Genomic DNA, 17,204 nt, shown 5'->3' on the forward strand with positions numbered 1-17,204 from the left:
GTCACGGACGACAACAGCCTCCTCTTCTGCTTGATTATCATTGTAATTTAGGTGTCAGGACGCATGCTGTGTCCGTGTGATGGGGCGGTCTCTCTACCCTCGGATGCCCGTTCTGTCCTGTCTAGAGCACCATTGATTTTTACTGCTCGCACTGGAGATGGGATCAATAGACAGCTGGCTTGTAATCTGCCTCAGAGCTCTGTCAGGACGAGCAGGCCTCGGCGTTGTGTAGGCCTAAAGATAGAGATGCGGGCATGAAGAAGCCTTGTGGAAATGTAGACTGCGCCTGAGATGCAATGGATATCTAGAGAGAAGGGCTTGCATCAAAGATGGATAAAAAGAAGGTGGAAAGGAAATTGTGGAAGAGGTAAGGCTTGAGCTGCATCAATTAACCTCTTTGATACTAGGGGATTTTTAGCAGATGAATTAATCATTGCGTATTCCTGCACAGCTGCAGAGCCTTGAGAGCATCAGAATGCTGGTACCTGCTGGTCGGAGTAACCTTGTGTTTCTTAACTTGCTGCAAAGGACATAGCAGTGATTTGTTAAATTAAGCTTAAAAAGCAATGATGGACAACCAATTCTGAACCCGCTATCAGCCTTTGATGGGGTCACTGGGTCATATTGCTAAAACTGGTTTTTTCATTTGTGGCTGCTGGTCTCTACAAATCTAGCTGTTTGCAGTGTGTTTTTGAATTGTTACATGTTATACAGGAAATGTATGGTAAAATAGTAAGGAGTCTCACTTTGACAAGGCTAAGCAGATTACAGTGGAAATCAGGAGGCGATCAGGTTAGACATGGAGCCAGTGGCAAGTTGTAAATAACACTGCCTGTACATTATGTGCCAGATGTTATGTGCACTCACCTTGCTGTCTGGTAGCCCTCACTGATTGCTGTTATTGTGCTACTGTGGTTACATTCATTCCATCTCTCATCCTTCCTCCAGATGTGCTTTGCATCTGTATTCTTATTCAAGTTTCTGATGTAACTCGTTTATTACTTTTTATTACTTTTTCTTGTTGCACTTATTTTTTAAATTCCTCTAATTTCTGTCTTCGCTTTCGTTCTTGCTTTCATCCCCTTTAATTTATGTCTGCCCCATTCTCTTCGCTTTTCCTTACCTTTGTATTTTCTTTTTCTATTTTGTAGTGTTTTATTGGCTTTTATTTTTCTTTTCTCTCATGGGTCCTGATGCTATATAAAGCGTACAATTCATTTTCTTTCCACCTCAAATCACTAATCCAGTCTGAAAACTTTATTTTATTTTATTAAAACTAATTTAGTATTTGAACTGAAAACATACACAGTGAATTTATTTCCTGTTTATAGCATCAAAGCTCCTTTTTCCCCACCTTTTCTCTTTGTCTTTCCTTTTCTTATCTTTTTTTACTTATCTCCCTTTCTTTTCTTTCCTTTTTTCCTTTCTACTCTCCTCTTTCCTCTTCTTATTTTTCCTCCCCTTCCCTCAGTTACACATTTTTTTCTTTTCTTACATTAGATGATCTTCAGACATGTGGTCCTTGGGAGTGCTGGCCTGCCTATAAATTCTACTACTCTATTTTTACATATTTCAAAATGTGTTCACCAGTTTAGTAACAGTCAAATTCTATTATCATCTCCTGTGAAGTGCTTCTACTTTCTCATACAAGACTTTTCTAGTGCTGCACTTTCACTCTGAAATGTCTTTTTCCTGAAGTGGGTGGCCACTCTAGCTACGAATGCAGAATATGTGGTTATTGTGGTTTTGACACAATGGACAATAAATGAAAGGATGTACTCTGATTGCAGCAGTGAAATAAATGTCATATTTGCCATGGAAAACCCTTCAGTTTTTCTATATAATGCATACATGTCAATCTCTGTCCCATGGGCCAAATTTGGCCCTCAGAAGCTTTAAATTTGGTCCCCAAGTGGTTCTCCCACTTTGCATTATGTTCAACCCACTCTAGACCTCCAGGAAGCTATATTAGAGATGAAGCCCTAGAACACAAGGGAAACTGTATGAGGGAGGTTAGGGAAAGCACTAAACACTAATGAACTGCATAGAGGAGGGTGGGCGCCAGTAGACACCAATGAACTGTATAGGGGAGGGAAGACCACTAGATACTAGGGAACTGTGTAGGGGAGGGAGAGGGCACTAGACACGAGAAAACTTTTTATAAGGGAGGAAGGTGGCCAGTAGATATTCAGGTTGGCCCGTGACTAGGTCCGAGTGTACGATTTCGGCCCACTTTGTATTTGAGTTTGACACCCCTGATGTAATGGAATGCCCATCAATGGTATAAACAATCCAGTATATCAACACACCGCAGTTCAGTCAATCACGCTCTTTCTTGAGCCATAATCCACAAGGTAGCCGACAATTGTTTTGTGGGCCACACAGGGTCCCCCTTCTTCAAGGCGTGTGGTAACCACACGCCTTGATGAAGGGGGACCCCGCGTGACCCCCGAAACAACTGTCAGCTACCTTGTGAATTATGGTTCAATATAGAGCGTGATTGACTGAACTGCGGTGTGTTGATATACTGGATTGTCTGACTTTGTTGTGGCATAGCCTATGCCATAATATCAAGCACCCGACCATTGCAAAGAGGTGTGCCCACACACAATCTTCATTTCTGCATCAATGGTACAAGACTCCAGCATCGACATCTTCCTGGCCAATTGATGCCTTAGTTGTCATAGATGTGATCAAACAGATATATGATTACTTCTCTAGGCCCCTGTACATAAAGGATACAAAACAAAAAGGTGTTGCCCACCAGGTAGCATTTGGGGGGAGGGGGGGTTGTTGCTGAGATCACAGCAGTCCCCAAATGAAGTAAAATAAAACTATTTAAAGGGTTCTTGGGTACCATCTAGACATGAGCACTGAAATCAAATACACTCTTGTATGTAGACCACAGTGATGCAGGATTTTTTTGGGGGGGCACCTTGGTTATCTCCTTGCTTGTCACTTCACAGAAAACAAAGTTGAAATTTTGAGGTAAAGTCCAAATTTTGTTGCATTGAGGCAATTATTTATGCTTAGTAGGTATGTAAGCTCTGCTGATATGGCATACCATTTGTGTCCTGCCAACCTCTGCGTTTTATTTTATTTTTTTCCTTTTGTTTACCATACACCCTGTTGTGTAGTACGAAGGTGTTTGTTTGTGTTGAAGATTAAAAGTCACATTCCTCTTGTTGCAGCGCAAGAGCAGAGGTGAAACTTGGACGCTCAGAAAGCCTAAAAGGTCGTGAGGAACTGAAGAAATCTCGCAAAGCTGAGAATGTTCCCCGCTCCCGGAGCGATGTGGACATGGATGCTGCCGCTGAGGCCACACGGTTACACCAATCTGCATCATCTTCAGCATCTAGCCTGTCCACAAGGTGGGTGTTGCCTGGATTAGCCATGGGTCTGTTGTACTTCCCTATCGCTTTATAGTAAAATTGCAGGACAAGTCAGGACTCTTCCCTACCCCAATATTTTCATACTGACAATTGAAAAAATTGGTGCATTTCAAAAAAATATTTATGCATGCTTTGTATGTCTTTTTGTCAGCAGTGCTTGTATATTACATCCTATAAAGAAATCAGACAAAACAGGAGCTGCTGTTGTTTAGTGGTTGTGGCTTCATAGAGCCCCATTTGTGTTCTCCTCTACTACCTTGTCTGTATAACCCCCTCTACTTCTGCCACTGAAAATGTACACAAACATCCATTCGTAACCTCATTGACGATGTCTTCTGCTCATTCTACATCCTTCCTGAGCGCAGTTTGGCGCATTTTTGTCTCAAGTTTTTCCCAAAAATGCCAGTGCTGCCTGTATTGAGTTCTTGAAGGAGCTATGTTTCATGATCTATGTTTGGGCAGGAAGTGGAAATAGCAGTAGAGTTTCAAAGCAGGATTTCTGATTATTAAATAAGCCAATGTTACCATGGTGGCCAACTGTGGCTTTAAAGAGGCCTGATTCGGCAAATGATCAATTACACTTTGATCAGAAATTAACTAGGAAGTAGGTAATTGATTTGTTACCTGGTGCAACTTCACCTTGTACCAAGTGGTGGAGTTCAAATCTGTCCATTAATATGCTTTACTCTTTTACCCACCACAAATCAACTAAAATGACCTTTGAGTCTGACCAAAATTTAGATTCATTAGGCCTCTTTCAGGGCAGCTGACAAGCTTCTCTCCTACACCTGACGGGCGCTTGCTAGCGATTGGTACTAGCACTGGACAGGCAGCCCCCATGAAGTCGCATCTGAGCGCGGCTCCTGAAGTTATACACACCCTCTCTATGCCCCCTGCAGGCTCTGTATGAGTCACAGACTGAGCTTCTCTCAGCCTATCACATGCTGGTTAGCAGCCATGTTTTTTGTTTGTAAACACTGCCTAAAACTGTCAATTACAAGCCAGGATTGCAGCAGGGAGTGTCAGAAACAGCACAGAGTGGCCCAGGAGAACATAATGAATAGAATAGTATGCTTTTTATTGTAAGAATTTTAAAGTACAGATTCTCTTTAAAGCTTGGACACATGTCACATACAAAATGGGTAGGGACAAACTCAATCCAACATAAAAAAAGTAATTTTCAAAATTATGATCAAACTTGGGAAGGTCTTAGCAAAACTACAAGAGACATGTGGTAACATTTTAACCCTGATAAGTTGTTGTAGAAGAGTTTAGAAAGTTTTAGGGTTGAGGCCCACGTCTTGTGTATTTTTTTTAGTCACAAACTGAATTAAAAGGAATTAAATTTTTGCATATTCTGTACCAAAATAAAATACCTATAAAATGAAAACTAAGTGACAGATTATAAGATAAAAAAAATATGTATTGTTACCTTAGGAACTTGGCTTTTTAAATATGTATGCCATGAGGGTATATTATTGTTATATTTGCAACTAAGGTCTCGTAATCATCAATAGTATACAATTAGAAATCAATAGAACACAAAACAGAAAAAAGGTACCTTTATTTCCAGATACAATATTGTCACGTCACCATACATTGTGCTAGGAACATAATCTAAATGTTGTAATAGCCAGGGTGGATAAGCATATCAAATTTGTTGGTTTTACTTCTAGTTAGCACTGTTAATGGTAAAGCTATAATGGATGTAAATGGAGAAATAGTGTGTTTTTTCAATTTTTTTTACCTTAATTTCCCTTTAAAATGCATAAAAAATAAGGTATTTACCAAACAAAATTATCACACACTGAAAGCCTAATTTGTTCTGAAAAAAACAATATATAGATTATTTAGTTGTGATAAAGAGTAATAAAATTATTGGCGAATGAATGGGAGCAGTGCCGATATGCGAAAATTGCTCTCATCCTGAAGTGGTTAAACTACACATTGTATGGAGTGTATTATAATTTGCACTGCACAAAGTTATTTGAACTGCGCACAAACAATTTTTTTACGTTTTGTTACCTGGCGTACTGTGTTTGCAAAACTGACTTCCTTTTTGAGTGTTGTATGCCATCATCACCCACATGATGTAGTCAAGAGTTTGCTGACAAGGGGCACTGACTAATCTTTCATTGTGAACACTGTTATGGTTACTTAACCTTGCTCACTTCCTATCTTCTGCTGCTGGTGAGCTGCGGCCAGCTCGACAGCTCTGCAGACTATCTGGCTTTCCTGGAGAAAGTCTGTAGATCAGATGTTGTGAGGGGTTCTTCATTTGTATACTGGTTCCATAGTGAGTAACTATGAGTATAATAACCCGAAGTCCAGCACTACTGCCAGGTGACAAGCTATTTTTTTTTTATTTTTTTTTTAATGAAGTCAGGAATTGCAGCCTCCATATTTTTTTCCAATAATAGCTAGATTTTAAGCATGTCATTAAGTGATATGTTTATTTCACAGGTCACTGGATAATCCGACTCCACCTTACACCCCTAAGCTGTCTCGCAGGTAGGTGATGTCACCATCATCAAAGAAAAATAAGTTGCCGTATTATTTTGTTAATACATTTCTCAAGGTATTTTTAATTTTGTCAAGAATTTTGGCATTTCCCATTTTTTTTTTTTAAACTGATTCCAGGAAAATAGTGTAAAGAAAGATTCTTGAGTGCTCTTGTGTATAATCCTTATGATTCAATGATGATTTTATTTCTCTTCCTGTGAATCCTGACATGCAAACATCAAGCCAACATACATTATTTAGGTAATACCTTTAGTGACTAAATATGCGTTGTTTATTGCAAGATTTTGAAACATTGTTTCTTCTGCAGGCATTATACAGAACTTGATCAGAGTCTTACTGTATAATGCCTGAAGAAGAAACATAATGTTTCAAAAGCGCTCAGTGAACGGATGCACAGGTAGTCATCACCTGAATCAAGGTATGCTGGTTTGATGTCTTCATTTCTGCTTAAAGCGGAACTGTAGATATAAAATAAACACATTGTTTCACTTACCTGGGGCTTCCCCAAGCCCCCAGCAGCTGTCCTGTCCCGCACCGCTCCTCAACGAGTCTCGTTGTCGATGTAAGTCGATGCCAGCGCGGCTCTGGCCAAGCATATCCTTTCTTCGCGTTCCCCTCTGCAATAGCAGGGAATGCGAAGAAAGGATACACGTGGCCAGAGCCGCGCAGGCGCAGTGGCCCGGTGACGAAACCGAAAGTAGCTGACTGCGGGCGAACGGAGGCCCGTTGAGGAACGGCGCGGGACAGGACGGCTGCTCGGGGCTTGGGGAAGCCCCAGGTAAGTGAAACAATGTGTTTATTTTATATCTACACTTCCGCTTTAACGACTAGTGCCAGACCATACTTCACTTAAAGCGGACCCAAACCAAACATTTTTTTTATTCAAAATATTTAGTTGCACCACTCTGACACATACAAAGATAAATAAACACTCCTTCAAGCCTATGAGCATTTCAGTGCATGCTTTTCACCCTTCTCTTTTCATAACTAGGGTTATACTGGGGGCAGCCATTACTTCTGAGCTTAGTAGGAGGTTTTAGATCATGGGTGTGTTTGTCATCAGCTACCCTCCCTCACAGGGGCATCATCTATGTGAAATCTCACACAAGCTGAGATCACCTCCCCTGTGACATCAGTAGCAGCCTGTGTTTTGTTTTTGTTTTTTTTCTCCTCCACCAGTTTGCCGGAAAAATCCCGGCAATATGAAAGGAAGGGAGGAGTTCCTCCAATAAATGTAAAATATTTTATATTTGTCACCATGCAGCTGAAAAAAGGCTGCTATTTGTCATACTTTAGAAAATAAATTTTATTTCTGAAATCTTGTATTTTTAGTTTGGGTCCACTTTAAGAATCCTGACTAATTTTTATCTGTTTTCAGTGCTTAGTAAAGTTCAAAAAGCCAGCATTGCCCTCTTGTGTTGTTTTTAGGGTAGTGCATTTTGCAGTTATAAGACTATTTAGCTTTTTCATTATTAGAGGTTAAATGTACTATACATATGCTGTATAGCCAAGTCACTTATGAATTAAATTACATAATATTAAAGGGGCGCTATGGTGAAAATTAGGGTTCTGTCATAACCCTGTTACCATGTACCTAACATTAGGAGCTTCAGATGCCAAGCACTTTATTTTTTTAAAATGTGTCCTTGACAGGTTATACAGAGCAGATGCAGATATCCTTCCCGACGCATTTTGGAGCTAAACGACGTGTCCCCCTCTGCTAAGTCAGGCTGAGTTTAACAGCTGATTTTTCCTCTGTCTCTCTCTCTGGTGTACGGGACATGCAGGCTGTGTGCTGAGGAAGTTCATAGCACTGCAAACAGAAGTAGCCGAATGAGTGTAAACAGGACTGTAAAGTCATTTACCTTGCTTATTTGTTTATCTAACATCTTCAACATTCCAGCTTCAGCAGAGAGAGAGAGCTGCTATGGAGCAGCCCCAGTCAGCAGAGGAAGGAGGGATGGGCAGGATCTCTGCATGAGCTCTGTATAACATTTTCAAGCATTTAAAAAAGCGAAAGCTGCTTGGTTTTTGATGCTCCTAATTTAGGTACATGCGAAGAGGGTTATGCCAGAAATCCAATTTTTGTTAAAATGCCCCTTTAATTGCTTTCCATGGCAATAATTTACTGTAAATGTTACTGAAGGTGCATTGATGTGAAAAGAACCCTAAAAGGCAAGCTGCTGCTATATTTTAGAGGAATCCTTCACCCATAGTTTGTTCCTCCAGGAGTATGGAGTCTCCAAATCTGAGCTTTACGGGTGAATCCTTGCTGGCCAACCTGCAGGAAGATGACCTAGGGCATCTCTCAGACCTGGATGTAGAGCCGAATGCCCAGAACTGGCAACACACGGTTGGCAGGGAGGTGGCGCAACACTTGTCTGCGAAAGAGAGAGCACGGCAGGAAGTGATACATGGTGAGTTACTCTTCAGTTGGCAATGAGAGCTAGTGTACATCATTAACCTCCCTGGCGGTGCATTTCTGTCTGGAACTATGGGTCTAAAAGCGGTAAAAAAAAAAATTCAAGAATTTTAAGCTTCCAATTCTTAAAGAAAGTCTGAAGCGAGAATAAATCTCGCTTCAGACCTCATAGATAGCAGGGGCATGTGTGCCCCTGCTAAAACGCCGCTATACCGCGGCTTAACGGGGGTCCCTTCACCCCCAAATCCCCTCCGTACAGCCGGGGAGCGCTTCCGCATTGGGGCAGGGATAACCGCCGCAGCCCTGCCCCACACGCGTCTGTCAGCGCGTATCTCCGCCTCTCCCCCGCCCCTTTCAGTCTTCCTTCACTGAGAGGGGCGGGGGAGAGGCGGCGATGCGCCGCTGATAGATGAGACTGGAGGCAGGGCTGCAGCCATTAGCCCTGCCTCCAGGAAGAAAAAATCTGCGACCAAGAAGACGACCAAGGTTTGCGGGGGTGGGTTTGGGGGTGAAGGGACCCCCGTTTAGCCGCGCGATAGCGGCGTTTTCGCAGGGGCACACATGCCCCTGCTAACTATGAGCTCTGAAGCGAGATTTATTCTCGCTTCAGAGTCTCTTTAGGTCATAACTCACTAAAATATGTCAGAAAAAAAGCCTGTTAGACATTCTGCATATGAATAAAATACTACAACACAAATTTGTTGAATTAATTAAATTTATGAATAAACTTAAAAAATTGTGAAACTGTACAAATAAGGCAGACCGAGAGTAGTCAAAATCCAGGCCGAGGTCAGTGCAGGCAGCAGACAGAGTGTAGTCAAAATCCAGGCAAACATCAGAGCAGGTGGCAGGCAGAGAGTAGTAAAAATCCAGGCAAAATTCGGTAACAGTAAGGCAGAAGCACTTAGCTCAGAAGCAGTTGGGAATCAAATGGCTATATTGTCAACATCCTGTGCTTTTAAATGAGCTTATCTGCCATGGCAGTCGGGTGATACAGGAGAGATCAAATTGCAACTTGTGATTAGAAACATGCAGACAGAAAGTTCATGTACGCTCTACCCCGAGTAGTCATACCAATCGGTGCAGGATCTTGGTGGGCCAAGCCAAAGTACATGTGTGGACAAAAGGAGGATCCGCAAACCAGATTTGGCTGATGTGAAAAAATGTCCATTCTTTATTGAAAAAATCCACAAAACAACGTGCAATAAAATCACAGGATCAACTGTCAGTTGATCCTGTGATTTTATTGCACGTTGTTTTGTGGATTTTTTCAATAAAGAACGGACATTTTTTCACATCAGCCAAATCTGGTTTGCAGATCCTCCTTTTGTCCACACTTGCGATTAGAAACAAATGAGGAGGAATTAGACACACTAAACTCTCTATGTTTACCTTCTGTCCAGTCCAGATGGTGGAAACACACACACACACACACACACGGCACATTTCTCTTTGTTTTCCTTATGCCCTGCACAAAAGTTGAGGTCTACTTTAAAAATGTGATCCGCCCCTGCCCCCGATGACCTCATGCTGCTTCGCCACTCTTTTGCTGTGATTGGCCTCTGGGTCCCGGGAACAAGAGCGGGGACATTGGGATCCCGTCGGCCGAAGAGGAGGCTGATAGAGGGTGGGGAGAAGCCTGGGTCCTGCTGCGCTGATCATTTGCAGGACCCAGGCAGCCAATAGAAGCGGCAGTTTTGGCCTGCCCGATGTCAGGCTTGTCTGGCTAATCAGACTGTATGCTCATATGACTGACCTATAACCAGGGCCGGATTTACCATAAGGCACTACAGGCGCCTGATAATGGAAAGACGGCTCACTCTCCTTCCCGGGCACCTCTCTCCCTCCTACCCTATGCAGAGTTCTGATGAGAGTGTAAATGAGAGGGTACTCACCCAGCTCTCAGCATTCCACTGCCCAAATCTCCCTTCAGTCAGGGGCACCTCTAGCTACTTAATACTGAGGTTGCTCTATCTACCTAATACTTAGGGCACCTCTAGCTACTTAATATTGAGGGTACTTCTGGCTACCGAATACTAAGGGGCACCTGTAGCTACCTGTGATAGGCAAGGGAAGTAAGAGAGAAGTGACAGCTGGGCCAGGCAGCACACTTGCAGTGCGGTTCGGCAGGGTTTGTAGGTTCATGGAGGGCGAAGTCTAAGGTGCCAGGACATCTGTGCCTATAGACTCCTGTGAGGTAAATCAGTGTCTGCCTATAACCCAGCCCTAACACCTGCGTACACTCATGCCTGACAAACAAAACTACACAACCCTGCAGGTAGATGTAGCATACAAACTGACATGTAGCATTCAGCAAACACCGCAAGGAAATGCAGATACAGTGTAACTTAATAGTCACCTGAGTCCTATGGACTGAAGCAATCCAGACGAAAGTATATTCACTCAGAATACAGTTGCAAGGTCAGACAGGCCGTGATCAGGGCAGGCAGCGTTCATGCAAGGTCCTTAAACAATCTGAGGTTTGGCAACAGGGAATCCATTAGATGCAAGGTCGGATACAAGCTGGGTCGATAACGGATGATCAGAAGAAGAGTAGTCAGGTTCAATCTGGGTTGGCAACAAGGTATCAAATCTGCGAGAAGCTTGGTCAAGAGACAGACAGGATCTGCAGCAAGACAAGGCACTTGGTGTGAGCGCAATCTCAGCTACAAGCCCAGCATAGGCTATCACGGCCCAGACAGAAGTGCTCAGCAGATTCAAATACAAACATCCCACCAATCGGAGTTCAGCGTGTCAGCAGTCAGCTGACATGCAGGGAGACGTGACTACTGTAGCGTAGATGGAGCGTGCACTGAGACGCTTCCTCTGCCTGCCACTTTGCACGCCTACGAGTCAGAGGCAGGGACGGCAACAAGGTATGAGTCAGCAGCACGGCCGTCAGCGGTGGCCTGCTGAGACCTTATACCCGAACTGAGCTCAGGCTTTCTGCTTTCAGCTCCTGAAACGAGCCCGAGCTCAGTTCATGAATGCGTATGAGAAAGAAGAAGTATATATTGATGCAGAACAGGTTCCCAAAGTTTATCCACAGCTGCTCCTTTACTCCTGCATACAGTAATAAAGATAACCATTTTTGCTATGAGAATATCTGCTTGAAGGGAATTCATGAAGAGACACTTGACCAGTTTAATCAGATAATCAATTTGTACATCACTGATGGGCTGGTTGTAGACATCTGTTTTAGTTTACACAGATAGCAGAAGTAAGACATAATCATAGGATTGTCATCAGACAATCAGAGAAGTAGAAATCAATTTAGCCAGACACGTTTCTCCATGAATTTTGTGGTAGGATACATTTTGTAAGGCGAATTGCTCTTCAATAAGGTAAGGTATAGAATCCTTGCTGATGACCCAAAATTGCCATTCTGGGATTTTTATAAAGCTTTGTCTGTCAGGAGTCTTAAAAATACCGTAAATAACAATTAAGTCACCCGAAGAGATCGGGATTAGATCCCTTGGTGTAACAGTGCAGGGCTGAATACTTTACAGATGTGCTGCTAGTCGACAGGCTAATATGTACTTTAACTATGGAACACAGGAGGACTGGCAATGGCGTGGATCTCTGTGAGGCGTAAAGTCCACTGTATACACGCTCGTTTCTCGGTAGAGAATTCTCTAGCATGTGTCCAATAATTCAGGAGATAGACAGGCACATGGAGGATTATGCAAGCTAAACATTCTCTGTGTAGCAGCCGACCATAGGAAAAAACCAAACAAATAAAAAAAAACACTACCTTCAAAGCGAACTGAACACCAATGTAAAAAGTTTTTTAAATCAACTTTCCCATAAGGGATGCTCTACACTGAGCATGCCGTTATGGGAGCAGGGGTTGGGGAGAATAATTATGCTGCTCCTCTGGTCCTAACCCCCTCCCTCCCCCCTGTCCATTTGGGATGAGCCATCTTCTCTTCAGACTGTTCACATCGACCGCAGCTTGTATGTCCTGCATTTTTGTGGGCGTGCGCACACTGTAATGCATGTTGGGAGATGTAGTCCATGGATGCAAGTACTCACGTTCATGGACTACATCTCCCAGCATGCATGCCGCAGGCTCACGGGAGCGCGCATGCTCACAACACTGCCAGGAAATATAAACTGCAGTAGCTGAGGCCAGTCTGAAGAGAAGGTGGTGCATACCAAATGGAAGTGGGACCAGAGGTAAGTACTTACCAATTGGTAAGTAATGGCGCTTTTGCAACCCCGCACTCCCCCATGGCATGCTCAGTTTAGAACCTCTCTAATGGAGAGGTTCATTTATAACATTTTATTTTTTATATTGGTGATCGGTTCACTTTAATATGAGAAACTTTCAGGTGTAAAAGGCCCAATTTACTAAAACTTATCACGATCGCTGCGTTACTCCATTACTATATGTGTGATGAATACCTTAAGAGAGTTTTCTGTCTCTTTACCTTCTTTAGAACTGTTCATGACTGAGGCATCTCACCTGCGGGTCCTGCGGGTTTTGGATCATATCTTCTACCAGAGGATGCGGAAAGATAACTTACTATCTACAGAAGAATTGCTGCTGGTCTTCCCCAACCTCCCTGAGCTAATTGAGATCCACAGTAAGTGACAGTTAATTTCTTAGGATATGATCATTAATAAGTCTGCAAGTAATTGGTTTTGGTGATTATTCCCAGGTCATAATAGGCCTTCACCCAAGAAAAAAATAAGTTGGACACCTTTATAGACATCTTAGCACTTTTTCACTATTGCAAGAACCCCTTTAGTTCAAACGAAGTAATGCTCAAACAATTATCTAAAAATAATTCACAATTGCAAAGCAAAAAAAGTATAGCCAATGTACACACAATATGCAGTTGTTTGGTGAAGGTGTGTTTTATTTCAGTCTGGATAAAGATGACAAAATGGCAATCCCGGAGTAAGCACATGGACCTACATAGGTAGGCTAGTTAAGCAAGTCAGCACTATGTGCAGGGCCGGATTTACCATAAGGCACTGTAGGCATGAGCCTACAGGCGCCTGATGATAAAGAGGCTGCTCGCTCCCCTCCCTGTCCCTGAGTGACTCCCTCCTTCCCTATGCAGTGTGCCAGGTGCAGTGTAAATAAGAGGTCTTGGCATTCCACTGACCAGATCTCCCTTCAGTTGGGGCACCTTTACCTACCTAATATTTGGGGGCACTTCTGGCTACCTACCGTAATACTAAAGGGCACCTTTAGCTACCTTTGATGGGCAAGGGAAATAAGAGAGAAGTGACAGCTGGGACAGCCAGCACACTTGCAGTGCAGTTTGGCAGGAGTTTGTAGGTTTATGGAGGGGGAAATCTAAGGTGCTAGGACATCTGTGCCTATAGGCTCAGGTGATGTAAATCCGGACCTGACTATGTGGTCTAACTATACATGAAAATGATGGTGAACATTTTGTGGATGGGAGTGGTGCATATTTTGGTCCAAGAGAAATGCTTCCCAAGAAGTATGAAAGATGCTCTCTATAACACACTGGATCAGTTGTCACTATATTAGGCCTCCAGAACCACTTATCTTTTACTTACAATTCCATTATAAGGACCATACTCGGCTTCAGCCAGGCTTATACATCATTGCATTTTTTTTTGTAGAATATGGCCAGCAGGGATATAGCTATTCAAATATGTGGGACCTGCACAAGAAGTTACTTGAGTATAAGTCCATCCCACTAAATGGGAGGCATGTTTTATGGCAGATTTTTCTGTAAGATGTGGGATGCTTTCCTGCTCTCATTGGTCACCTGATGTTTTGACTCTCATGTAACCTTAACGTAGGCAACCTATCAGGTGAGAAAGACACTGGTGCACAATGCAGTTCTTTACAGAGAGTAAACTCCAGCTACCATTATCAATGGTGCAGAGTTTGTTGTGCACTTCTGTGATGTGCATAGGTGTGGGACAGCATGTAATGCAAGAATCTTCTGGAGTTTTATAAATTAGCCTCTTAAAGTGCATGATGGAAATCCGTTTTCTTCCAAAATAAGCCATAAAAAAATTAGAAATTTGAAGTAAGTTAATTTTTTTCGATCACCAGCAGATTTGTGTATTCTTCATGGTGCTTTTGCTACTAGATTCCCTGGCAGAAGTCATGAAGCGAGTAAGGGAGGAAGGAGCAGTTGTCAAGGAGATCGGTGACCTCATGCTGAATAGGGTAAGGCTGAGAACAAGACCAAGATCTGTCTGTTGTAAAGAGTAGTTGTACTGATGTGATTTATGTGTGCAAAGTAATGAGTCATTGCATCTGAACAGGAAAATATGTATTTCTGACTTTGACTCTTTTAAAATAACCTTATCAAAGTCTCCAAATCTTGGACTAATCTTTAAAACAAAAAGTGCCTTAAAAGTCAAACACTTCAGGTTTAGATTTTGACAGTCCTTGAAATGCATTGCAAGTTTTCGATTTTATTTTTTTATATAATTTACAAATCCCTCAGTTCTTGTACATAGTGCACGTTTGTTTTTTCGGATATACTATGTATCAGATGGCAATCACCCCTAAACTGATACACAACTTTCTTTGTGTCACAATTTATGAACCCATTTATTCTGTACTTCTTACGCCCATCAAAATTGTAAAACTGTCTACCTCAGAGACATGCCGTCAATCATTGCACCGGAGTTAGCAGAGTGTGATTTCAGCCATTACCAAGTTGGTCTTAAAGAGAACCCGAGGTGTGTTTAAAGAATGTTATCTGCATAAAGAGGCTGAATCTGCCTATACAGCCCAGCCTCTGTTGCTATCCCAAACCCCACTAAGGTCTCTCTGCACTCTGCAATCCCTCATAAATCACAGCCATGCTGTGAGGCTGTGTTTACATCTGTAGTGTCAGTCTCAGCTGCTCCCCCGCCTCCTGCATAGCTCCGGCCCCTGCCCCCGTCCCTTCCCTCCAATCAGCAGGAAGGGAAGGGATGCAGGCGGGGACTGGAGTTCTGCAGGAGGCGGGGAGAGCAGCAGATTGACACTATAGAGATAAACACAGCCAGCTCTGACAAGCTGTTTGTCAGCAGCGTGGCTGTGATTTATGAGGGATTGCAGAGTGCAGGGGGACCTTAGGGGGGTTTGGGATAGCAACAGAGGCTGGGCTGTATAGGCAGATCCAGCCTCTGTATGCAGATAATATTCTTAAAACCCACCTCGGGTTCTCTTTAAAGCTGCTCAACACCTAGTTCTTCTGACTGCAAGCCTACTTTCTCATGTAAATACATGTTTTCTACTATAATGCAGGGATTCTAGGAATGGTAATCTTTTTCATTTGTTCTTCCTACTTTGGGTGTAACATGGAAATAACCTTGTTGACCCACCCACCAGCTGAATCCAGCATAAACAAGTTGTAGTACAGTTTGGCTGGCTCATGAGATATTCTGGTCACAAGTTTGCTTCTACACACTGATACATTTAAAATTAAGGTTTAGTTGTGCTTTAGACAATAGACTGTTCCCAAGCGTCTCTTTTTTCCTTTTTTCCTTTCTCGTGCTTAAGATGAGTATAGAATATTTGTCATTAAAAACAATTTAATGTGTATATTTGAGGCTGCTTAGAAGGTAATTAGTCAGTGAAGTTTGAAGAGAGACATTACTGTCTTCATTTTGAAAACTGCTATTCTCTGGTGGTTGTGCTGCTTCTCCTCCTCTGATGCTGTCTATGTAAATTAATCATTCATGTAGATGAGGTGGTTTTCTGACTTTGCTTGATGGTTGTTGTGAGTTGATGAAAGCTGTAAAATTGATGTCACGGCCAGTGGGTTGGGAATTTTTTCAAGAGGGACAGCAATGACGCCTTTCACATTCCTCTCACTTCAAGGCTCCTTTTAGGTGCAGCTCTTTTTTTAGTTGTTTGGTTTCTTACAGTTTGATGGATCTGCTGGAGAGGAAGTTCGTCAAGAGACGGCCAGGTTTTGTTCTTGCCAGACAATTGGGCTTGACCTGATCAAAACCAAAAAGAGGAAAGAAGCAAGGTTTAATCTCTTCATGCAGGTGAAGACCTACACTTCTCATTTCATCTTAATTTCCGTTACATTAAAAAGTGATGCTTCTCTTATTCATTGTATATTTTCTTTGCCTTCTAGCCTTCCGCCACGTTCTTTGTGTATTGTACTCTTCAACTTAACCTTTATCCTTTTTAACTTTGTTCCATGGTTTAATTTTTTTGTGATCTGTAGGAGGCAGAGAGCAGCCCACAGTGTCGGAGGCTACAATTGAAGGATTTAATAGTGTCTGAAATGCAAAGGTTGACCAAATACCCACTGCTGTTGGAGAACATCATCAAACACACAGATGGTGAGATTGTTTAGATGTTACTGTAAATTGAGGAAGATCGGGCACTTGTCACTTTAAACGCTTTTATTTCCTCTTCATGTCACAATTAGTACATTAACATCTGTTACATATAGGTAAATCAAACCTGGGCAGATGATGGTGGATCGTTGGTCTCCTCAATAACAATCAGGTGAATATGCGCTTCACCTCGGAAATAAGTGACAAATACATCAGTTTTTTTGGACCTGAAAATCAGGCCAGATGGAGCAAAATCGATATGTGAGGGATTCAGGAAGACAACAGCCATGAACTCTCTGTTACACAGAAGCAGTTTCCATCCAGAGCATGTTAAGGCCTCCCTGCCATACGGCCAATACTTACATCTAAAACAGAATAATTCCAGTCTGGACACTTTTGAGGTACAGTTGCAGGAACTTACTGCACGCTTAGAGGCAAGAAACTATGACAAACGTCTTCTCGAGGAGGCCCAGGATAGGGCTAGAAACAAAGATAGAACCTCCCTCCTCTCCAGATGTTCCAAGAGTAGAGAAAAAGGCCCTTTCACTTCCACCTTTGATTACACTCCCATGTTGAGGAAG

General features: G+C 42.6%; 1 protein-coding gene across 5 annotated transcripts in view; it reads left to right on the forward strand.

Moving 5' to 3' along the window:
• ARHGEF11 (Rho guanine nucleotide exchange factor 11) overlaps positions 1 to 17,204 on the forward strand; it is a 259,221-nt gene that overhangs the window by 197,935 nt on the left and 44,082 nt on the right. For all 5 annotated transcript variants that reach the window (XM_068253474.1, XM_068253470.1, XM_068253472.1 and 2 more), the window contains 7 exons: positions 3,192 to 3,371; positions 5,856 to 5,903; positions 8,145 to 8,332; positions 12,780 to 12,926; positions 14,421 to 14,500; positions 16,198 to 16,323; positions 16,509 to 16,626. In XM_068253474.1, the coding sequence (XP_068109575.1) occupies positions 3,192 to 3,371; positions 5,856 to 5,903; positions 8,145 to 8,332; positions 12,780 to 12,926; positions 14,421 to 14,500; positions 16,198 to 16,323; positions 16,509 to 16,626 (887 nt within the window). The remainder of the gene's footprint in view (positions 1 to 3,191; positions 3,372 to 5,855; positions 5,904 to 8,144; positions 8,333 to 12,779; positions 12,927 to 14,420; positions 14,501 to 16,197; positions 16,324 to 16,508; positions 16,627 to 17,204) is intronic.

The sequence above is a fragment of the Hyperolius riggenbachi genome, chromosome 9 (genome assembly GCF_040937935.1).
Source record: "Hyperolius riggenbachi isolate aHypRig1 chromosome 9, aHypRig1.pri, whole genome shotgun sequence".
Taxonomy (NCBI): domain Eukaryota; kingdom Metazoa; phylum Chordata; class Amphibia; order Anura; family Hyperoliidae; genus Hyperolius; species Hyperolius riggenbachi.